At 41.6% G+C, this 25,185-nt stretch overlaps 2 protein-coding genes and 1 pseudogene across 5 annotated transcripts in view; 1 reads left to right on the top strand and 2 right to left on the bottom strand.

Moving 5' to 3' along the window:
• znf362a (zinc finger protein 362a) overlaps positions 1-12,505 on the bottom strand; it is a 26,179-nt gene extending 13,674 nt beyond the window's left edge. For both annotated transcript variants that reach the window (XM_088338045.1, XM_088338044.1), the window contains exon 1: positions 12,204-12,505. The gene's annotated coding sequence lies outside the window, so the exon portion shown is untranslated. The remainder of the gene's footprint in view (positions 1-12,203) is intronic.
• LOC148363938 (uncharacterized) lies at positions 1,076-21,939 on the top strand. 3 transcript variants are annotated; one of them, XM_088338048.1, is made up of 3 exons: positions 1,076-1,106; positions 19,404-19,553; positions 20,821-21,939. In XM_088338048.1, the coding sequence occupies exons 2-3, from the start codon at positions 19,406-19,408 to the stop codon at positions 21,537-21,539; spliced, it is 867 nt and encodes a 288-aa protein (XP_088194174.1). In that variant the 5' UTR covers positions 1,076-1,106; positions 19,404-19,405; the 3' UTR covers positions 21,540-21,939. The 3 variants fall into 3 exon arrangements, with proteins under 3 accessions (XP_088194174.1, XP_088194172.1, XP_088194173.1); XM_088338046.1 differs by lacking the exon at positions 1,076-1,106 and adding an exon at positions 18,056-18,116; XM_088338047.1 differs by lacking the exon at positions 1,076-1,106 and adding an exon at positions 18,058-18,153.
• Positions 1,507-1,641, bottom strand: LOC148363939 (U2 spliceosomal RNA; annotated as a pseudogene).
• Positions 21,940-25,185: the final 3,246 nt, after the last annotated feature.

A 25,185-nucleotide genomic window follows, 5' to 3' on the forward strand; every position in this document is an offset into this window, starting at 1 on the left:
TTGGCTCCCTGGTGAATTCCTAGTCTTTTACTTGTAGTCCTTTTTGACATGCCGTGTATTTTAATATGTGAATTTTTAAGGTGCTGGTACAAATTACGTGTGTTTCCTCTGGACTTAATGACTACGCGAAAGCAAATTCTGCAACGGCTGTTTTCTTCTGTTCCACGTCCGCTTCGTCAAAAGCAAAATAGGTCCAAACAAGTGATGTACCGCGCTTCTTCGGTGCAAGGTTCGTTTCCTTCTCGTTTGTTGACTCTGGGACTATGTTTACGATGGTTCGCCATGACACTGAATAAGTTCACACGGTGGGTGTGGTATAGTGTGGTGCTTGCAAACTTTGAATCGTGTTTATTGACTTGTGCTATTATTAAAACTTGCCTCGGATTGGTCAGCGCTTTTAAAAGCTGAACAATAACAATTGTGGTTGGCCAAAACTCCATCACTCACTACAACACTTTGAAAAACAAAACGCAGTGCTTTGCGGTTTCAAAACCGCACTACGTCTCATCGCAATGTCTGATTCGATTCTGGTTAATCTTGCAGCCCTAACGTGTTGTGTACAAATTGTCAAACAAACGTTCAAACTTCTGACCTCGACTTCGGACTGCCGCCCCCCCCCTTCCGCCCCCTTTCTTCCTCACCGTGCCCCCAGATCTTTCGACCGCCCCCAAAGGGGTGGTACCGCCCACTTAAGGAACCATTGATTTAGACCAACTCATCCCTATCTTTCCACAATACATTGAACATGTCATAATTTCATGTCTTTAAATTCAAACAGAGCAAATAAGAACACAAACTTCAGTTATATCCATGCAGACATGGTGAATGCTGGTTTAAGATCAGGTAATTGTGTAATTTTGTAACTGTAATCCTGTGCAGTCCTTTGAGACATTTTTGTGATTAAGGGCTATATAAATAAATTTGACTTGACTTGACTTGTGAAGGAGATGCACCGATGCCTGTTGCTAGATACCCAGCCGTGTAAGGGGGGGCTCCTGTTTGGGGGTGTGCGTGAGGGGGTTCACTGTCAAAGCTTTATCAGTGTAAACACAGTCATAACAGACAGAATGTCCAACAACGGACAAAGGGACTCAGCAGTCAAAAAGGTCAGTGAAAGACAAATACTATGATTAGCTTTTCGGGGGATAATAGAAAAACATACATCTTAGCTTTCAAAATAATGATAGGTATTTGTGTATATTCATTAAAGAATGAAAATAAACAATGCTATAGCTAAAAAATGGACCCCCACGTGTCAAGATTAAGATCACAGTACTGTAGTATTGCAGCACAACGGAAGAGCCAAAGAAGGTTTATGCTGAATAGTCACCAAAAGACAGATGGGGTTTAGGGTTTTTAAGGGTTATTGATCTATCTTCGTTATTCATTATCCATTAACCGTTATCGGTCAGTTCATAATACGCTACAAAGCCTAGGAGCCGGGACACTTACTCTCAGCCAAAAGGCCAAGCTAAGGTCCTAGCCCTAAAGCCTTGCTGCGATCATTGCGAATGCACCGTTCCCGGAGGTACTGCTATACCGGGCCGATGCGTGGAGTGGACAAAGCAAGCTCATATTCCATCTCCGAAATGCAAAAATCAAAGATAGTGACTTCATAGAAAGTACACAAGGCCAAGCTAAGGATCTAGCATCAGACCTCAGTCAGCCACACATGCCGGCGCTCAGATATTTTAATTGAAAGCCATTGTTTTGGTGTCATTCGATTAGACCACATGAAAACCAGCACATGTTGAAACTCTCCTTTATTTATCTTACTCCAGGTTCCGAGTGACTACCAATGAGAGCCTTTTTTTTAAAGTTTTTTGGTTGCGATGGGAGCCTAGAACCTCATTCTAGAGCAGTGTTTTTTAACCATTTTGCTGGAGAAACCAGTGTATAATGGGACATTGTCTTATGTGCTGCTGGAACTTGCCCATTTTTTTTCTCAGCAAAAAAGGCATTTGATTGTTTTGTGTCTTTGCTTTCTTCTATTAACCAGCCAAGTAACTGTAAAAGTCATCCTTATCAGTAGGAGGCGGCACAAGGCCTGCTAACAAGCTGAAAATTGGCGTCACCTGTGTTGGAGCAGAGAAACCTCCAAAACATGCAGGACGTGTGGCTCTCCACCCCCTTAGCCACCCCTGTTCTATACTGTCTATGTCTATACCATCTCCAGCACACAAAGAACTTGGACGTTTTAATTGTTTAACACCTCATGCATCCATTCAATATGGTTGGTGTAAAGAAGAGGCGAACCGTTTCTTTTGAAATTTAAGTGGGGTAAGGAAGCTTGATGCGGTTGAGAAAATGGTTGGATCGCTTTTTTTTCATCCACTCTCGACCACTGAGGTGGACCTCTTGAAGCGCATCTTCCAAAAGTAAGTTAAAGTTAATGTTACTTATCTTTATGAAGTTATTTTATGTAATATATTTTTTTTAATAAAAAACAATACTTATACAAGCCTTAAACATACTAATAAAATCTTAAACATAGATTCCATACAACTTATAACACTCAAGCAACTTACGAACAAATTCAACTTACGAACGATCATCCGGAACCTATCTTGTTCGTAAGTAGGTCAGCGTTTTTACTGTCAATTTAGGCAACAAGATAATTTAAGCTTAAAAATCAACCAACTAGACCCAGGAATAAACTTTTTAAATAATTTTGGATGGAACAGAGAGTCATTGATGAAAAAAATGTCTCTTTGTGTAAAACAGACTGGCCTGGACCTTGTTGTAGAGACCATTTCACAATCAGGGAAAAAAAATATAGAAATGGGAAATTGGTTTTGAGTAAAAATACCATCAAATAATATATATTGTTGGTATCCAAAAGGTATTTATATTGGGATATCAGTATATTTTTGCACATGGAAATACATTATGGGAACTAACGTTATTGATACATTGTATCAATGGTTTCTCAAGGTTTGGGGATCTGTCCGAAGAAATTTGCTATTGAACATCCAAATTGAACCTTGACTTGACCCAAACGTTGCAGTTTAGCACAGAAATATAATGAATATACATACATTTAGTAATGCCCTCATATGAACTTTTCACCATTCAAGTAATGATCTCCAGCACACAAAGAACTTGGACGTTTTAATTGTTTAACACCTCATGCATCCATTCAATATGGTTGGTGTAAAGAAGAGGCGAACCGTTTCTTTTGAAATTTAAGTGGGGTAAGGAAGCTTGATGCGGTTGAGAAAATGGTTGGATCGCTTTTTTTTCATCCACTCTCGACCACTGAGGTGGACCTCTTGAAGCGCATCTTCCAAAAGTAAGTTAAAGTTAATGTTACTTATCTTTATGAAGTTATTTTATGTAATATATTTTTTTTTAATAAAAAACAATACTTATACAAGCCTTAAACATACTAATAAAATCTTAAACATAGATTCCATACAACTTATAACACTCAAGCAACTTACGAACAAATTCAACTTACGAACGATCATCCAGAACCTATCTTGTTCGTAAGTAGGTCAGCGTTTTTACTGTCAATTTAGGCAACAAGATAATTTAAGCTTAAAAATCAACCAACTAGACCCAGGAATAAACTTTTTAAATAATTTTGGATGGAACAGAGAGTCATTGATGAAAAAAATGTCTCTTTGTGTAAAACAGACTGGCCTGGACCTTGTTGTAGAGACCATTTCACAATCAGGGAAAAAAAATATAGAAATGGGAAATTGGTTTTGAGTAAAAATACCATCAAATAATATATATTGTTGGTATCCAAAAGGTATTTATATTGGGATATCAGTATATTTTTGCACATGGAAATACATTATGGGAACTAACGTTATTGATACATTGTATCAATGGTTTCTCAAGGTTTGGGGATCTGTCCGAAGAAATTTGCTATTGAACATCCAAATTGAACCTTGACTTGACCCAAACGTTGCAGTTTAGCACAGAAATATAATGAATATACATACATTTAGTAATGCCCTCATATGAACTTTTCACCATTCAAGTAATGATCTCCAGCACACAAAGAACTTGGACGTTTTAATTGTTTAACACCTCATGCATCCATTCAATATGGTTGGTGTAAAGAAGAGGCGAACCGTTTCTTTTGAAATTTAAGTGGGGTAAGGAAGCTTGATGCGGTTGAGAAAATGGTTGGATCGCTTTTTTTTCATCCACTCTCGACCACTGAGGTGGACCTCTTGAAGCGCATCTTCCAAAAGTAAGTTAAAGTTAATGTTACTTATCTTTATGAAGTTATTTTATGTAATATATTTTTTTTTAATAAAAAACAATACTTATACAAGCCTTAAACATACTAATAAAATCTTAAACATAGATTCCATACAACTTATAACACTCAAGCAACTTACGAACAAATTCAACTTACGAACGATCATCCGGAACCTATCTTGTTCGTAAGTAGGTCAGCGTTTTTACTGTCAATTTAGGCAACAAGATAATTTAAGCTTAAAAATCAACCAACTAGACCCAGGAATAAACTTTTTAAATAATTTTGGATGGAACAGAGAGTCATTGATGAAAAAAATGTCTCTTTGTGTAAAACAGACTGGCCTGGACCTTGTTGTAGAGACCATTTCACAATCAGGGAAAAAAAATATAGAAATGGGAAATTGGTTTTGAGTAAAAATACCATCAAATAATATATATTGTTGGTATCCAAAAGGTATTTATATTGGGATATCAGTATATTTTTGCACATGGAAATACATTATGGGAACTAACGTTATTGATACATTGTATCAATGGTTTCTCAAGGTTTGGGGATCTGTCCGAAGAAATTTGCTATTGAACATCCAAATTGAACCTTGACTTGACCCAAACGTTACAGTTTAGCACAGAAATATAATGAATATACATACATTTAGTAATGCCCTCATATGAACTTTTCACCATTCAAGTAATGATGGAAGTATTGAACAAATTAGTACACTCTTAAGCAAAAAGGGCTCTATACTAACTAATTCACCCTATGTTGGAGGGGCCAAAGGGTAATTGCCCGCAAATACAATACAATAAGAAACAAAACATTTCATTTTATATATATATTTTTTTTAAATATATTATATATATTTTTTTAAATATTTGTGCCCAGGCATACACCACCTCGTGTTAGCGAGTCCACCTCCTCTCCAATTCCTGCAGCCGGGAATCGGAGAGGAGGTTAGCTCCGGTAGCTACCGGTTGCTCCAGGTAGCTCCACGTTAGCGTCCAGGATGCTAGACGTGAGCCACGTTTCCGTAAAACACAGCAAACTGCACTTCCTTTGCGCTTTGATGTTTTTCACCAGCACAGCCAGTTCGTCTGTCTTATTTAATAATAATAATAATAATAATAATAATTTCCTTTGTATTGTCATTCTTTGTAACAATGTACACAGAACGAAATGTCGATACACCTGACCCGTTGTAGCGAGCCGATGCAGCCGCAGCCAACAGAGGGTGCCGCCATTTTACCAATTAGGTATGACTCGGCCGAGGCGCGAACCAGCGACCTCCCAGTCTCAAAGCGGGCACACATTTGGTATAGAGTTAACATTTACCATGATTACGGACGGTACAGAAGACTTATAACGCCGCTAGTCGCTTAGCCTTAGCTCCGGCACTGCATCTACGATAGGGCCCTCTCATCACGCCAGCGCGAGAATTCTTTAGGGCAAGGAGTTGATTCTGGCAGCACCAATAGACTTTTGTTTGAAATGGTACTTCGTCTCCATCTTGCGGTGGAATGTTTTTACGATTTTTTTTTAAGGGGAAACCCGTAGTTTTTGTTATCCAACCGTAACACCGTAGTGGGTTCAAGAAAACCGTACTAATTACGGCAAAACCGTAGTACTTAGATTTTTCAAAATCGTGCACCCCAGCGAAATACTATTCAAGCTGGGGACAAAAGCCGTACCCAGACGAAACAGAGAAATATGAAAATCAATGTACAGCGTCAGATTTTTTCCGAGTGTCGCACAATCCCCGCAAGTTAGACGATCCTGCAGGAGGTGAAAGCGATCCACCGCGCCCGCCATCATTAGACAAATATTTAAGAGGGGGGTGTACGGGACCAATGTTTTTTCTTTGTTGCTCTTGGCTAGCGTACGCAGGCCCAGTGTTATGCCTCGGCTAAAGCAAACACACACAGGAATGGTGCAAGAGAGCCAAAGTATGCAATGCGAAATGTCTCCAAAATACTGAAAAAGCCATGAGAGGGGTTGCATGCAAAGATGAAGTTCAGCACATCTGGACCACATGTAAAGGACAACCTCGGTCTATTATGGAATATAACGGTCTTCGTACCTTTGAGCAGGGGCGAAAGGTACGGTGGGTCCTCAGGATACAGCAGTGCATGTATTTCGTGGTTAGGGAAGGACTAAAACTAGTTTAGGTAGATGTGTTTGAATGTCGTCGTGTGGCAAAACAATTTTGCTTTACTGACACATGTGATAGGTTAAGTACTAAAACAGTTGCCGTTTATTTTTAATAAAGAGTAACTTGACACCCGATCAACTTTTGGGGTTCTTTTTATAGATAAATGGTATAGACAAGTATTTTGTAAGGATGCACAGAAAAGACAATGACAATTTGGGTCTGAAACCTAAAACTGAAAATGCGAAAGACTTGACCGAGTTATGGAAACAGCAACAATATCTAGCACGGATTTGCTAAAACGGCATCTAAGGCCAACCTGGTCCTCAAGAGCTGCATATTCTGCATGTTTTGGAGGTTTCTCTTCTCCAAATCAGATGATGCAAATTTCCAGCTTGTTAGCAAGCTGTGTGGGATCTTGATAATGACCCAGGTAAATAGAATAACCTGTATTGGAGTAGAGAAACTCCAAAAACCTGGAGGACATGCAACTCTCGAGGACCACCCTTGAATGATAGGTAACTGACTGGCTTTCTGATATTCTTGAAAACTTTAATTAAACTCTCAAAAAACAAAACAAGGAATTTTAGGACTTTAAAAAGCAACAAAGAGCAATGGATCAAGTAAGAAATGCTAATAACAAAAGCCAGCCCGTTCTACTCTCGTACTTTGAGTACGGTGTCTGGTTATGATGAAAAATAAATCGTTTGTAGCTGGTGCACTCAACCCTCTTTTTTACCGATACATTTTTTAAAATTAATTTTTATTTGTATTTATTATAGCTTTTAATAACCAGGACATTAAGTATCCAGAAGAAAACAGGAGGAGGCAACTACATATGTAAGCATTGAAAACAGCTGAACTGTACGTAGTTAGCCCTGTTGTGTTAGCATGCAAACATTAGCCCGGCTAACGGCTACGAATAACACAAGTACCGTTAATCTCAAGTTGTACTTTGAGTTGGGTTGCGTGCGTGTACCAATGCCATGAGTATATAAAATTGCTATGCCTCTGCAAAATATATTTGGCAAAGAAACACCTTTAAAGGGACATTTTGCGCCTCCTAGTGGTAGAAAGTACAATATTGGTTTGAATAAATAGCAGAGATACATTAACTTTCATATGAACGTGCATTTGTTAAAACACTTGTAGGTTGAGAAATTTGCATTTATTTTACTTAGTATGAGCTCCACGTTATGGGAGCTGAGATAATTATTTGACATCTTGCTGATATGGGTACTTGTTAGCAGGCTTTGTGCCGCCTCCTACTGATAAGGATGGTAAAAGCTTGGGCAAAGAAATGAGAAGAAAAATGGTCCTGTTTGGTCTTTGTAATTTGTAGTCTTCCTTGTGCTTTTCAGCACTCGTTTTCGGTTGCGCTACACCAGGGGTTTCCAAACTTTTTTAGGCCGCCAGTTACTTTTTGATCCTAATTAGCACGAAGGGCTTATTAAGCATTTGTTGATGAAAATGTTATTTCTATGTTATTATGTCATTACCGTGTTGTAACTAATCACGGTTAAAATAGGCTCAGTCAACCACTAAACATCAGTTAGAAATCGAAGTTCCTAGAAAATTACAATGACCCATGATATATTTTCAGAACTAAGTGGTCTTTGGGCACTACCACGTTGGGGACCCCTGCAAGTCAAGTCAACTAATTTTTATTTGTATAGCACAACACAATACGGCGGCATCTAGTGGTCACATAATACACATTGTCCCTTTACATTTCAAAATATTTTCAAAGCAAATTATGAAGTATTTGCACTAATAATGCAAGCACTCACCCTTTATGATAATACATAGTAAAATGGGAAAAAAATTGCTTAAAAGGAGACAAAAAGGTGGGACAGTATATCTGGTGATAAATCGGACTCTGCGTTTATTTATATTTGTCATGGCTAATTTGTATTTTCTCTGTTCTCTAACATTATTTCTGGCTCCATGAGTTAAAATATTGTGATGATGAGATAAAACTGAATGCCTTTTCGTATGTCACCTCTATTACTGGTGGTTTAGTAGTTAAGTAACACAGAGTTCCGGCTCCTAGGCTTTGTAGCGTATCATGAACTGACCGATAACGGATAATGAATCAAGAAGATAGAACAATAACCCTTAAAAAATCCCCCCCACCCGGCAAACCAGAGTTTGATTCCCGTTGTTTGCGGTGTTTTGCGATTTGGGTTAATGATGTTACAGTAAAACCTCATATAGTAACACATGTTTAGATACTGTGTGCATTTCCAATCAAATTCACTGGATTATGCCGTATATAAAGGCGCACTGGATTATAAGGCTCACTTTTAAATTTGGGATTTTTAGGTGCCCCTTATAGTCTGAATTTCATGTTGCATTTATCAATTTAGCATTTCAATTAAAAAAACAAAATTCCTGCATTAATTGAATTCACCAGCCAAAACATATATTCTAAGAAAAAAACTAAAAAAAATAAATTAAAAAAAACGCCAGTCCTGTCCAGACAAAAGCTCACTCTTTCACACATTTTGTTTCCCTGTGATATATATATATATATATATATATATATATATATATATATATATTTTGGTTTGAACACATTTTTTGACACTAATAAGAGCAAACAAACAATGTGAGGTATGAACAACCCTTCTTGACAATCTTAACAGCAATCAAGCATATTCACAATTTCGTTATGTCTGGCATATGTCTGATGATTTGATAAAATCTATAAAATAATAATGCCAGAGACTGTGCCTCATATCAATACCACTTAAATTTTGTCTCCCTACAGCTATTACTTAAGAGTGTTGAGGCCCATTTTGACTGTCGTTTTTGTCCTAAATCATGGTTTGAAAACGAGGTGCGAGCAAAGTTCTTAGGTAGAAATGTCCCAAAATACTGCAAACGAGGATACCAGCGTATTTACTTTCAGTGCAGACGGCACTGGGTGAGGAGAAGAAGTGTGTGTGCACTGCGTATAGCTCCGCCCATTCCATTAAAGTTCTCTCGGTGCTTTGCTAGAGCTTCTGGTATTTCATTTGTTATTTGCCTTTTTATCATGAAGTGTCTAAAGAGTGAATAAAGATTTATTGAAGAATTATTTAGCGATTTACAGCCAAAACGGGGTATGTTGGCGTAAACTGTAGTTAAAATAGTATTACATTAGTTGGCAATGGCTCGGCTTTACACATGTAACAAGCAGCAAATCTAACAACAGATGAAGTAACTGCTGAAATTATGTCTTATCTCTGAGCCATATGTTCTCATAAAGAGAGCCATATATAACCATCACTTCCTGATCCCTGCACTATAGTGTAAAGTATTAAACAGGGGTTCCTACAGCTTAAAGCAAGTTAAATTCAAGACTTTTTAAATGCCTTTTAAAATCAAATTTAAATGGTAAATGGTCTATAATTTAAACAAGAAAACCCACAATTGAACCAAACAAAACAATAAAAAACTTCAATATTTCTTGCACGCAAAAAATCGTGCCTTGTAGACAATACATGGTACGGCTTTTAGAACATAAGTCAAGTCATATTTATTTGTATAGCCCTTTATCACTCGGAGTCTCAAAGGGCTGTACATACTACAGACTACAATTATATAACATCAATAATAATATTTACCACACAAAAAAGAAAAACTACTATAGTAATAGTACAAAATAACTATCCATCCATTATCTGCACTGCTTATCCTCAGTAGGCGAATGTGCTAACCACTGCAATACTATGATACAAAATTACTAATACAGAAATAGTATGACAAAAATACTACAAAAGAACTATGTTGTAAATACTACAAAAATATCACAAATACTACAGAATTAGTACAAAAACACTACTATGGAAATACTTCGACAGAAATTCTACGAAAATACAATACTGATACTATAGTACAAAATAACACCTTAAAATCTATATACTGGTAATTACAAAATGCATTCAATAATAAATAAAAAATTGTAGTTATTATTCAATAATTCAATTGATTTTGTCCCCTTGAAGGTAGGGGTGTCCAAACTTTTCAGAAAGCGGGCCAGATTTGGTAAGCTAAAAATGAGTGAGTGCCGACTATTAAGACTGGCATTCTTTGGAGAGTCTTTAATAAATTCGCCTTGCTAATACTTGCCTGTCAGCGTCGCAACCTCTTAGTTCGCTTTTGTAGCAGTTTCATTTGACTCGCGGGGTCTCGTGAAAAAGCCCTGCAGTCATGTTTATTTGTATAGCCCTTAATCACAACGAGGCTCAAAACGCTTCACAGACCACAGATTATTGCAAACTACAGACTAATTATTACACCATCCCCTGATCTAAAACCTACATGAGGGCAAGGAAAAACTCAAAAACCTCAACATGAGGAAAATGAAGAAACCTTGAGAAGCGACTGCACATGAGGTCATCCCCTATCCGGGATGACCAGGCTGCAATGGATGTAATGGACACCCAATGTAAATGTTCTGCATTTATACAGCGCTTTTCAAGTAAATGAAGACCTCCCAAAGTGCTTTACAATGTGCTTCACACTTTTCCCTTTGACACACTAACTAACCTATAGCAGCATCAGCCATGCAAGGCGCCTACCTGCTTATTGGGGGCATTAGGGATTCAGTGTCTTGCCCAAGGACACTTCCACATATAACTCAGAGGAGCCTGGAATCGAACCTGCAACCTCTTGATCCGAAGACGGGCGCATTACCACCCTAATGAGCCACTTCTCATTAAATCTAGAGGCCCGACTGAAACCACATCACTGTTTTGATAGTTCCCTTATTGTGGTCACGCCATATTGCCACCAAAGTATATCGGTGAAATATTAAAAAAGACAAATGAGGATGTTACTCAATCTTTCTAGTTCAAAAATTAATTTAATACTGCCCTGCGACTGGCTGGCAACCAGTTCAGGGTGTCCCCTGCCCACCGCCCGAAGACAGCTGGGATAGGCTCCAGCACCCCCGCGACCCTACTGAGGATGAGCGGTGCAGATAATAGATGGATGGATAAATAATACTTTGCTCACATTTTTAAGACTTTCAAAAAACGGCTTTACGACATTTCAATGCCAATTAATGTCTTGTTCAAACAATAATGAATTAATTGACTATAAAGATAGAATACAAAGAAAAAAGAAAGCTGAACTGAAATGACCGTTTTGGGGGATTCAAGTTGTATAACCTCACCACCATCTTCTCCGTGAAAGCAGTGTTAAAAACATTACTATATCATCTTCAATAAATATGAACGAGTGAATATGATTAATAAGAAAAGCTGTCAGCGAATTGCAAGCCAAAGAAAGCCCCGCTCGTTTTCATTGTGCTCTCGGCAAGTTCCAGCCCGGCAGTCGTCTCCTTCGTCTGCTTTTGGCCCAAAATCAGACAAAAGAGAAACAAAAATGGCAGCCCCTTCCTCGCTTTTATTTTTATAAGCGGCGGGCGCCGTTGACGATAGCGAGTGGGCGAGCATTCGCGATTATTTTTTTCCCTCTCCCCCTCCTCCTTCTTCTTTTCGCCTTGTTGACTCGCATTTTGCAGCTTTAAATATCCCGGCTGCTTGAAGCGGGTGAAAAAAAAACAGCCATGATGACACTTCCTCCGAGGAACACGACGACATCTTTCGTCGGGGAGGATGTGGGTTCACATTCAATGCAATGCGATGTAAAGTCATGCAATCCGATGGAGGGAGGGGGGTAACTTAAAGCTTATCAGAGGGGGGCCCCTTGCAGAGTGTTTCGATTTTTTTTAGGGTGGGGGTTAATGATGGGGGCGAACGGCAACTTTATTTTAGCAACACTAACGAGTTTAAAACGACATTCGACGACATCGTGCTAACGTTAGCATGGCATGCTAATATCCCCTACCTGCTCCTGCACGACGATTCTTTGGGGAACGATCGCCTTTAGTCTCCCTTTTTTTCTCCGTGTCGATTTGCAGTCAGGCGGACTTCAAACCTTCCGGGTCGCCTGTCGTTCACTTCTGGGTCCTGCAGGAGGCGAACCCCCGGCAGCAAGAGTATATTTTTTTCTCCCCTTTTCGTTTTGTTTTCCCCTCTTTTTAACCCATACTATGCCACATTTTGGGGGGGATTTTGGGACGATGAGAGGGAACGTGAACGCGCTGCTCGCTCCATGTTGGTTGAATTCAGGCGAGAACGCGCATGGAAGCGCGCGCGCCCGCGAAGCGGCCTGATGTGCGCACGTCGGCGCCAGGTGGTGCTCGTGGCACGTAACTCAAACGTGGAGCGACATTACAGTATTAATATGATTTGGTTGGTTGGATCCCTTGACCACTGGGGTCGTAGGGGCACCATTTCCTGTGGTGAGTCTTGGGCAAGTACAGCCTAGTGGTACCCATCTGTTTCCACCCGGACTCGAACCGGGGACCTTTTGCATGTTAGGCGAATATGCTAACCACTTATTACTTACTGTATACTCAATTTAGTCATTTTTTTCATGAAACTTAACCACTGTTAATGTTTTTAGCTATGAGCGTAACCAGCCTGCATTGGGGGGTACTGAGACACCCCAAATTCAACCCAAGCACCCCAAAAAATCTCTCTTTTCCTTAATAAAGGGCAGGATAACAGTGCCAGATTGCAACACAGACAAAGTTTTGTGCTGTTTTCATTGGTGGTGGTTGCGCTGATGGACCACATTGGTTGGTTGGATCCCTTAACCGGCAACCATTTCTTATGGTGTGTCTTGGGCAAGTACATCCTGGTGGTGCCCATCCGTTTCCACCCGGTCTCGAACCGGGCACCTTTTGCATGTTCGGTGAATGTGCTAACATCTGATAATTGTTGTCCTTATGACTTATTACTCCATTCAGTTTTCTTTCATGAAAATTAACCACTGTTAATGTTTTTAGCCATGAGCGTAACCAGCCTGTATTGGGGGGTATTGAGACACCCCAAATTCAACAGAAGCACCCCAAAAAATCTCTATTTTCCTTAATAAAGGGCAGGATAATAGTGCCAGATTGCAACCCAGACGTAGTTTTTGTGCTGTTGTCATTGGTGGTGGCTGCGGTGACGGATCCAATTGGTCGGTTGGATCCCTTAACAGGCCAGAATTTCCTGTGGTGTGCCCTGGGCAAGTACAGCCTAGTGGTGCCCATCCATTTCCACCCGGACTCAAACAGGGAACCTTTTGCATGTTAGGCGAATGTGCAAACCACTGATAATTGTTATCATTGTGACTTATTCCTCCATCTAGTTGTTTTTTTTCCATGAAACGTTAGCCATGAGTGTAACCAGCCTGTGTTGGGGGTATTGAGACACCCCAAATTCAACCCAAGTACCCCCAAAAAATCTCTCTTTTCCTTAATAAAGGGCAGGATAATAGTGCCAGATTGCAACCCAGACAAAGTTTTTGTGCTGTTGTCATTGGTTAGTTGGATCACTTAACCACTAGGGTCATAAAGGCACCATTTTCTGAGGTGTGTCTTGGGCAAGTACAGCCTGTTGGCACCCATCCCTCTCCAGGCCAACATGTTTCCACCCGGTCTCAAACAGTGACATTTTGTGTGATAGGCGACCGTGCTAACCACTTATGATAGTTGTCATTATGACTTATTATTCCATTTTGTAATTTTATTTCATAAAACTTAACCACTGTTAATGTTTTTATCCATGAGCGTAACCATCTTGTGTTGGGGGGGTATTGAGACACCCCAAATTCAACCCAAGCACCCCCCAAAGAAATCTCTTTTCCTTAATAAACGGCAGGATAATAGTGGCCGATTGCGACCCAGACAAAGTTTTTGTGCTGTTGTTATTTGTATATACCAGAGAATACAGTGGCTAAAATTGAAAAATCATAGTTCAGTTAAGCGAAACTGCATTCGGCAACTGTTCTGCCTTTGCCAAACAGAGTGGTCTTTGAGTGCCCTCTGGTGGTTAACATTTTAATTGTTTGTTGGTCAAATTATTTTCAGTGGTGAAACCTGATGACATAATGTTATTTTATGTTCTACATGATAAATGATTTTAATTTTAATATCCAAAAACATGCATTTCAGGTGAATTGGCCGGTCCAAATTGTCCCTAGGTGTGAATGAGCGAGTGAGTTGTATGTCCCCGTGTGCCCTGCGATTGGCTGGCAACCAGTCCAGGGTGTCCCCTGCCCACTGCCCGATGATTGCTGGGATGGGCTCCAGCATACCCGCGACCCTACTGAGGATAAGCGGTGCAGCTGATGAGATGAGATGAGATATTTATTTCTTTTTCATGCAATGTTCGGTCTTACTGTACTTTTAATTTCTTGAGCCTTATAGTCCAGTGTGCCTTATATATGAAACATTGATCACCAAAGACTGTTTTTTTTGGGTGCACCTTGTAACCCGGTGCACCTTACAGTTCGAAAAATACAATAATATTAGGAATATTGGAAACACTTTAAATTTGAAACATTTTTCGAAACAAAATTTGACTTAAAGCATACCTGTCAACATATCCGATTTCCCTTTTGTCCTCTTTCCCATTCTAGCTTTAATCCATATGGTCTTGGTCATTGGCAGCAAATGAAATCATCGCAGATTGGTAAAATTGTGGCAGTACACCAGCAAATGTTATCCTCGATTAAGCGTTTATTTTCCCCCGCGTATCGTTTACACAATTCAATTCAAGCATTTCTAAACCAGATACCGTAAATCCCGGACGATAAGCCGCTACTTTTCTCCCAAACTTTCAACCCTGCGGCTTATTCAGTGATGCGGCCAATTTATGTAACTTTTCTAACGGCCGCCAGCGGCGCTCGAGTACAAAAGGCAAGATTTAAACTGCAACTTCTCAGCTTGTGCAAAAATTAAATTAGCGTAGACATATCCTCATCATGCAAATTGCAAAGAGGAAGGCACATGACGCAACTTTCAAGCTAAACGCAATCGTGCAGTCCGATATAGAAGGAAACAGAGCTACTGCATGTAAATTTTACTTAGCGAGCTGGTGCTAGCGTGTTTTGGAATAAGGGAGCGTGGGACGACGTCTATATGTTAAAGTCTCTTTCCCATACTGAAGGAAGACGACTTTGATGACGTCAGTTGTAAGGAGGAAGATGAGGACGGTTTACCGTGCTCACTACAAGTACGGTATATTTTTTTAAGAGGGCTGTTTACTATGTTGCGAGCGTGTTGCTAGTAGTGTTTTGCTACCCTTCACAGGCACGGTTTGGGATGAAAGTTATAATATTATTATTAAAGCTTTGAAAACTCTCTCGGTGTACCGTCTTTCTTTGTAAATATGTGTAACCATGTATAGTATGTATTTGAAACTGTATATACTTATTCTGGTATGTTTTGCACGAGCAAATGAGAAACAAGGGGCAAACGCAGGCTTACGGGAAGTGGAGTAAAGGTGAGACGTGTTTGTGGACGCGGCCGACAATAGTGGATATATATTTTTCCCACCCTCACCTTTGGAAACATACACTTTTTTTCTTGGATTACATTCAACGGGCAGGTCTGCATTAAATCTTAAGTACCGGTATCATTTTCCGTTCATTTTGCCGGCTGTGGTTTATGGACTGTATCGGGTATGGGTTAATTTCGCGTTTGTATTGCGTTTTTTCAATGTGGGCGCATGCGGCTAATATACAGGTGTGGCTTGTGTATGTACAAAATCGGTTTTCCTCCCGAAATGTGGTGGGTGCGGCTTATAATCAGGTGCGCTCTATAGTCCGGAATTTACGGTAGTCACCACACCTTACCAGATATGAAATAAGCACTGCAAACATGGACATTCTTATTGAGGTCCTTGATCCAGTCATTTCTTTTAACAGATTGCAGCCACAGGCTCCTACGGTGTTTCCCGATACACCTGTTTCCCTGCGAATTGCAAAAAAAAAAGTGTTCCTTAAAACTTGTGCATTCACACTAAAGGATCTTATACATTTGACTATAAAGGATTTTATACAACTGACTACAAGTTACATGTATTCAGTTTAATGTAATAGAGATATCTACTGACTGTGCTTTAATTCAATGTACAATAAAAGGTCAGGGCAGGCTGTGTGGAATGCATAAGAGGCAGATGTTGTGTTTTGATGTTGTGCTGATAGCAGCATGCGTGGGTGTGCTGACGCAAAAGGCCAGACCTCGGGGCGCTGATGTGTCAGATTGTTGAGCCCAGGTGGCTTCTTTGGGGCGCCCATGGGAGGAGCAGACACGCTGTCATGCCGAGAGAAGACAACCAATAAGAGAAAGCTAAATTGAGCTGCGGATGACACATAGTCAATAGGGGAATAGTAGGATGTCTTTGCCTTGTTTGTTGAAATGTATAAATGATCCTGGGCAACTTGGATGGAGGCCATCTCTTGTTGAGTACACTTAGATCTGCTGTTTAGGAATAATAAATCCGCCCCGTGTGGAATTGCCGGCTTCCTGATCATTTCTCTCTCAAAATGAGCGCACAAAATTGTTGGATGGATGTAGGTCGTGTCTGGTTAATGGAGTTGGATAACTAATTCGAACAATTTGGTAAACGGTACATTTTTATAGTTTAAATTCCAAAAATATTTACAAGCATTTCAGTAAATTGAGATTCTAGAAACATATCTCAACATACTGAAGGAATTTTTATATTTTACTATAAAGGATTTTATACGATTAAATACAAGTTACATTTATCGAGTGTAATGAAGATTTTAATTGGGTAGGCTGAAGTTCAATGACAGGTCACGCTGATCCGAATGCTGGGGAATTTTGATAACAGGACTCTGAAGGGGGACGGCAGGCGATGTTTGGAGAACAAGGCCCTAATGACGTAGAAACACTCTCCTGTTTTGAGTTTCTCCAGACATCGAGGCCAGGGGGTGGACCCCACGTGGGAGTTTTCCTGGCATGCCCATGGGAGGAGCCGGCACACCAGCTTGCGGTAAAAACGTGGGCCGAGAGAAAGGCAAAAGATCGAGAGAGGGGGCTTGAAGGAGACTCAAGCGACACTAATTCTGCCAATTCGATGGAGTTCCCTTAGCTAAATTATTTAAGAAATCAAATCTGCCCCCGTGTGGAAATGCCGGTCTCTTGTCCATTTTTCCATCAAGAAACGAGCGCGCATAGTTAGGAGAATGCATGTGGTGTTTGGTTAATGGAGTCAGATAACTAATTTGAACAATTTGGTAAACGGTATACATTTTGATATAAATTCCTAACAATAATTTCAAGCATATTTTTATAAATTGAGACTCTAAAAACATAACTCAACATACAAATCTTCCCTCGCTCTATTCAAACTCGTCCTCCTCCTGTTGTTTGGGGTCAACAATGCGCATGTGATCTGGTGATGACCCAAGTTGGAAAGGGTTCGATTGGGAATCTTTGAAACATTTTGGAGTTGATGCTTCAAAAAAGAATCCAAAATGCTTGAAAGGGGTCCCCCCCAGGGAGTCATTTAGCGCGAAAACCGCCAGACATAATTACACCATTAGAAATAGAAAGGGTGATATAATCCAAGAAGGCCTCAGGGCTGAGTCAGAATAGTTGCCTGAACAAGTAGGATACTTCCCCCTCTCTGTTTTCTCCTCACCTTGTTTGTCTTGACACGCTCGTTTGGTAGGCCGGCGAGTTGCCCGACTGGTTCCCTGAACCTGTTCAAACAGTGCCACGCCCGCCACGGCTCCAGGTGCAAGCGAACGCAGCAGAGAGGTTATAGGTGGGAGGGGGCACGGTTATTAGCAACTGCCAAAAAAAAGGGGGGCGGAGGGGGAGGATAGAGGAAGAGAGCGTGCCGAAGAGCTCCGAGTGTCATGCGACTCTGAGGACTCCCGAGGGGCAGCCAGGTACTGAAAACTCCGGAGATTCTGGGGTTTGGTTTCCGTGAGTTTGTTTATGTTCGCTTTACAAAGTTGCCTTGCTGATTGATGTAAATACTTGCTCACGTGTAGACTTCGTAGGTCACTTAGGAGAATTCAGGATTAGCTCTGACACACACTACCGAGACATGATTATATACGTCTTTCTTTAATGTTTTTTATCCTGCTCCGGTGCAAATTTGAACAATGAGGATTTTTATAGAGTCTATCCCTGTTCTCCTTGCAAGTTCAATCGTCATTTATGTATTGGAACATTTTTATTATGGTAGTTTTAAAGGAAGAGTGTGTATTATTTAAACCAATAGATGTCGCTCCCAGCACAGTGATTCATTGCGAGCCTTTGGAAACACATGGTGCCTTGGTGAGACTACTATGCTCTTTAGGCATTTTTTATTACTACAGTACTACGTAGTACTACATCTAGGCCTTATTTTTAATACAGTGAGAATTATTTTATCTTCATGATTGTAATGTATGATACAGGATTGCCTTATGCACACAGGCTTTAATAACCGAGATTGGTGTCAATCAAAAGGTCAGAAGCTAACGGCCATATAAGAAATCATCTGACGAGTCTAACGATGCGGGAATGCTTTTAGGTGTATTTTCTTTTTAATCGGGTGTTTTGGAGTAAATATTTTACGCAGTTGGAAACACTGGACTCTCGTAAATGCAACCAGACCATGTTTGTGTATAATCGTTTCATGAGTAGAATTTCACGGCTATTTTGGGTGAGGTCTACCGCCTTTAGTTTGAGTATTTTGCTTCAGTCTGATTGTGATGAGTACATTTTGAACCCAGAGAGCTTAAGCTTTCCAATGATATGTAACATTGTGAATACACGACTTTGTTTATCAACAGTCTGACGGCCCGCCGGGGAGCGATTGGCTGAGGTTAACAGGTATGCAACACTTTTGTGTGAGATAATGAAAACTGCAGGCTAAACATGAGAGGTGTTTTATTGCAGACTGTACATATCGAGGTCCACGATGCCCCGTCACAGCAAACAGTGCAAAGTTTGAGTATTGATCCCCGAGTGCAGACAAAATAAGGACTGTTCCACTCAGACAAGCGTCTGATGTACAAAAGCTTGTGCAAAACACTGAGGTTCCACATCGTATCTCAGACAGCATAGTATTCCACGGCACCGAGGCCTGAATGGAGCTAGTTTTTTCGAACCTGCAGATTTCTTCTTGGCTCTCGGAATTACCCTTGTTTCAAAGCCGCAAACATTTTCTGCGTTGTCCCCTGTAGAAATGGACGGCGTGTTGGATGGGGCTTCGGTGTTGTGCGTGTTCAAACTGGTTTGCAGCCTCCTGTGCCTTCCCTTGCTGGCGTCGTCCCGAAGTCCCGTGGCCTTCTGCGGCTGCTGCATCCTCATCTTTACCGACTTCCTGCTCACGGGTGAGCATGCTGACACAGGCGCTAAGCTAACATTAGCGAGTATAGATTTATAGTATAAAGTTCTCCGTTGGTGCTTCCTAGTCTTTTATGAAGGTATGCTGTATGTACCGTATTTGCTGCACTATAAGGTGCATCGGAAAAAGTCTTTTGTCATCTATTTTTCATATATAAGGCTCACCGGACTATAAAGCGCATCAAGTAAGAGCTAGTGTATATATTTAATGCCACATTTTATAGACTAATGGTACATACTCTATCAGTGCAATGATTGGTAAGTAAAAAATGGCAGTGCCCAAAATCACACATTATTGTTTGCAACAGGAATCAAACCCGGTCGCCGCAGGGCTAACCGCTAGCCCACTAATGATACAGATAACATGCAAAAAGGGTTTGGCTTTCTTCTCACTTTCACACTATTATTACTCAGGGTGCGAAAAACAAGTGTAAGAGAAAGGAGAAAAGAAAAAGTCGTTCTCAGAAGGAAGACAGGACCCACTTGCGTGCGTTTCGTTTAGTTTTATCAGGAAGAAGGGAAAGGTTAGTACACACGATCCGTAAATCGTTAATCGTGGGGAGCAGGTTACTCAGACGCAGAAGTGGTATTTCCGTGGCGAGGGAAGGCAGTGTCGAGAGCGGGGAAAAACAGATCGATGGCTGGCACGGGGGAGCAAAAACGTAATCAAGTTCAGAAAAGGGGTCGGAGCAGAGAATCAAACAGGAATCAGGACAGGAGAGAGTGAGGGTCAAAAAGGCTTCTTGCGTGAGCTGAGGTTCGCAGACGGACTGACAACGGGTGACAGGAAGACGGGGGTTTAAAAAGAGACAAGCAGCCAATCAGCGTCCGAGGCAGTTGGCGCCAAAGGAGCAAACTCAGGTGCCTCACATCAGTAATCATGACAAACAAACACAAAAAATTACGAAGGGCTGCCTGAGGACACATATATATATATATATAATTATACACACACTGCATATATCTATATTAATTGGGAAACAGTAACAATGTTTGTGTCATGTTTGTGCTCCTACATAAACCTAAGCATTGTCCATTATCAAACATTTTTGGAAAAGTGCCCAGGAGCCACTAGGGAACGACAAGGAGCCGCACGTGAAACGATGAAAAGTAGTGCTATAACATTTAGCAGCAAGAAAAATACCCAAATAAGTCGCAACATATATATTTTTAGTTTTGCACCCTTGTTTACGGTGGTGATAGCCCTGGGGAAAAAGCTATCTCTGAGCCTGTCAATTTTGTGTCTTTATGCAGTTTATCTGAGTCTCCTGGGCCTCTTTGAGTCGTGGACCACAGAGTTGACGCCACCTCCGGGTATCATCGCCCTGCGCTTCCTGCTTTTCCTGAGCCACACCTACGCCACCGTGCTGTTGCTCATCACTCCCCTTGTGGCAGTGGATACCCTCGCTCGATTCCTGTGGACCAGAGAAGAAGACGACCAAGTCGATGAGGAGGACAAAAACGAGGAGAGCAGCGGGTGGCGTTGCCATGCCGTCGGCTACCTTTGCTGCTTGTCGGTTTGGGTCGCGGTAGCTCTCAGCCTTCGGTGTCGATGGAGGTTGGAGGAAACCCGAGCGGCGGCCTGTTTGGTTTCTGGGGGTTCTTTTATGCGCTGCCTACCTAACATCCTCAGTCCCCTGCCCAGCTCCATGCGCCCCTGCTGGGTGGTAGTCTTCTTCTACCTGATCCTCATTCTTCTCACCTGTTCGATTCTACTCCTCTGGCGAACAATGGAAGCTTACAACCGAGGACCCGAGGTCAAAGGCGCAGCGTCGACGGCCTTCCACTCGCGGCGGGATTCGAACTTGACGCTGGCTTTGCTAGCCGTGCTGGGCGTAATGGTGCTTCCGCTTTACCTCGGCATCAACGTGCTCCTGCTGAGGAGCGTGGAGACTCTTCTGGAGACTTGCATCAGTTTCTTTTTGGGACCAAGCCCCCGAGAGTCCGCCGCAAGCGTGCTCACATCAGTGTGAAGCCTTCGGACCCCGATTGTAAAAGAAGTGCGGGATTACTGGGCAGTAGGGTTCCTCAACGTTTTTCCTCTGGAGGCCACATAACGTTTCCCTTCTCTGATGAGGGGCCGATGTCAGTTTTCAAGTGTTACCATGGCAGGAGTGCCAAAAGTAAAAATGTATTTTTTTTCCAGAAATCACACTTAAAGACCCTTCTGTGGGTCCTTCACGAAAAAAGTCCATGGAACATAAACCTTCTAGTGTGACGTGCACAGTCTCAAGAGGACCAGGATCAGCTTAGTTGTCAGATCACTGGACTACCAGCGGTATCGATGACTTGTGAAAAGGCAGTAGATTTGATCTTATCACAATATTTGTCGTCACAGTACCAGAGACAAATGTTAATTTCATTGTGTGTTTCTCATGTATTAAAGACAATAAATCCTATTATAGTCTACGCATTAGAAGTGACAAATGTATTGTCATTGTAACATGAGTAATGCACAAATACACTGTCATTAATTTCTGGTATCGTAACTCACAACGAGATCAAACCCAATGCCTATTTCTAAGTCATCTATATCACTGGTAGTCTAATGGTAAAAATTTGGCGCTGTCACTGAGTTTGAATTATATTAAAACCAAAAACGCACAAAAAATAGAGTTCAGAGGAGGCGGACCGAATGTGGAAGCGGCTCATATTTGGTCCAGGGGCTATAGTTCAGGACTAACTGCTGGGCAGCGTTTCCATGCGGGGGCTTGGCGAAATGCTGAGCAGGCAGGTTTGAGCAAGACTCGCAAGCTTAAGCTGATAAGGATTAGCCGCCGCTTTGAGAATACAGATGATTAGCCAGCATTCAGATTTGTAACTAATCATTGAAAGACAAAAAAGATCTTTCTCTTCTAAAAATACGCAAAATTGTTCTTTGAGATGATTGTAAATAGATGGGAATGTAAAGTAAGGTTTCTGATGACCTATGGTCAGTGTTGGGTGCATAAAAAGTAATTGGTTACGGTTATTAGTTACTCTATTTAAAAAGTAAATCAGTTACCCCCTGGATTACTGACCCCAAAACGTAGCACGGTACTCTGAAAATAACTATCTAGTGACAAATGAACCCTCATAGTCTTGTCAAGTCATGTTTATTTGTGAAGCCCTTAATCAGAAGGAGTCTCAAAGGGCTGCACAGACCATTGCAAACTACAGACTATTATGACACCATCCCTTGATCCAAAAGGGGAAAAAACTCAAAAACCTCAACTTGAAGAAAATGAAGAAACCTTGAGAAGAGACCGCACACGAGATAATCCCCCTTCTAGGATGACCAGGTTGCAATGGATGTTGTACCTTTTATACTCGCCGCCCCGCCTAAAAGAAATAGAAGAAATCGTCTACACCCACCTGTGGAAGCAGTATACCCTTTATATTTCTTGGCTTGTTCATTCTAGAGAAATTGTAGGCGAAGACTTAGCTAAGACACCCCATATCCATTTTGTCTCTGGGCTACAAACCACTTGAAGATTTCCTTCTCCATATCTGGGTACTGTCCAAGACTTGGCATGGTGGATTCCAAAAATAATTTAACAAAAAAAGAGACTGCAATTTCACACAATGTGACGGTAAATTCTGTACTTACGTTTGCCCTATTTGTTTTCTCATTGGTTTGTAGTTTTTATGTAAGCCACGCCCCTGTCCACACACGCTGCCTACCATTTATTATTGGTGACACACAACCAAATGTGCGCATATAAGCTGACCCCTTGATTTCAGTATTTCATTTTGTATTTGTACAATCTGCTTTGATGAGAGTATATATGGTAAGGAGAATATCTCCATGATAAAAAGTTCAGCAACCTCGTACTCTGTGCTTGAGACAGTGCCACCGTAACTGCACTCCACAGTTGTATTTTTTACGTAACTATAAACAAGCCTGGAATCACACTCCTCAGCTTCCCTGTTCAGGTCTATTCAAGGGGTGGAGAGGAGGGTCCTTCAGGGAGTCACATCTTTGATTCAAGAGGAGCATTGTGGTTTTTGTCCAGGCGGTAGAACAGTGGACCAGTTCTACACACACTGCATGGTCCTCAAGGGCGCATGAGAGTTTGCCTATCCGGTCTACATGTGTTTTGTGGACTTGGAGAAGGCATTGGACCATGTTCCTGGGGCTGGGGGGGCGTCTCCGATAGCTTGGGGTACCACACAGGCTGTGCAGTCGCTGTACGCCACGTGCCAGAGTTTGGTCCGCATTGCAGGCAGTAAGTCTGATTCGTTTCCAGGAGGAGTTGGACTCTGCCAAAGGTGCCCTTTGTCACTGATTCTGTTCCATGGTCAGAATTTCTGGGCGCAGCTTTGTCAAGGAAGGGGTCCGGTTTGGAAGCTTTAGCTTTGCATTTCAGCTTTGTGCAGACAATGTGGTACTGTCAGTTCCCTCTAGCTAACACTGGAGCGGTTCGCAGCCAAGTGTGAAGCGGCAGGGATGAACATCAGCACCTCCAAGATCCCAAACCATGGGTCTCAGCTGGACAAAGGTGGCATACGTCGTCTGGGTTGGGGATGAGATCCTTCCCCAAGTGGAGAAGTTCAAGTATCTCAAGGTCTTGGAGTGGAACGGGAGATCGACGGACGGACGGATTAGTGCAGGATCTGCTGTTATGCAGACCCTGTACTGTTCCGTCGTGGTGAAGAAGGAGCTGAGCAAAAAGGCAAAGCTCTTGATTTACTGGTTTAACTACGTTCTTACCCTCACCTATGGATAAGAACTGCGGGTCATGATTGAGAGAACAATATCCCAGATACAAGCAGCTGAAAGTTTCCTTCGCAGGGTGGCTGGGCTCTCCCTTAGAAATCGAGTGAGAAGCTCGGTCATCCGGCAGGGTCTCAGTGTAGAGCGACTTTCTACACATTGTGAGGATCCAGTTAAGGTGGCTTGGGCATCTGATAAGGATGTCTCCTGGCCGCCTCCCTCAGGAAGTGCTCTGGGAATGTCCCATCAGCAGGAGGCCCCAGGGACGACCCGGAAGTATCTTAACAAACACACCACTGCCCGGCATTGCCAAGATCAGGCTCATCTCTGAAGAGCGGGATGATGCTTTACACTGAAATAGAACTGCAACTAGATGATGAAGATGCTGTAACTGAGTCAGATCAGGGGGCTTCTCTTGCTACTGGTAACCAGTGTCTGTTTCATGTGGGGGAGCAAACCCCGACCTAAAAAGAGAGGAATGGGCAGCACCAGGCTGTACTTGCCCAAGATACACCACAGGAAGTAGTACCCCTACGGCCCAGGTGGTTAAGGAATCCATGAACCGGGAAGTAGTCTTCTTGAAAGTACCTAATTTCCATTGATATGCAATACAGCTAGCTCAAAAGCGTTATGTATGATAACATGTAAATTGGCCATGAGTGCAGTCAAAAGGAAGGGACACCGGGGACAAAAGTGGCACATTTTTATTTGTAGTACTTTTTGATGATTTCTTTCATATTTGATCATATTTTCGTTTGGCAGGCCAGGTTCAAAAGCTATACAGGACGCTTGTGGCCCTCTGGCCGTTATTTGCCCAACCCCTGACCTAAAGGAAAGCACTACCTACTAAAGGTAAAAAAGGGATTTCCTTCCTCTCATTCCTCCATAGTACAGTTTGAACCAAATACATGTTGACAAAGTAT

The sequence above is a fragment of the Urocampus carinirostris genome, chromosome 6 (genome assembly GCF_059441175.1).
Source record: "Urocampus carinirostris isolate Australia breed hairy pipefish chromosome 6, RoL_Ucar_1.0, whole genome shotgun sequence".
NCBI lineage: Eukaryota > Metazoa > Chordata > Actinopteri > Syngnathiformes > Syngnathidae > Urocampus > Urocampus carinirostris.

What these genes read in the sequence shown, in the direction of transcription:
- LOC148363938 (XM_088338048.1), top strand. Translation starts at nt 19,406, where the DNA reads ATGGACGGCGTGTTGGATGGGGCTTCGGTGTTGTGCGTGTTCAAACTG. An exon ending in TACCGACTTCCTGCTCACGG is followed by an intron (nt 19,554 to 20,820) that starts GTGAGCATGCTG and finishes GTCTTTATGCAG; the next exon opens with TTTATCTGAGTCTCCTGGGC.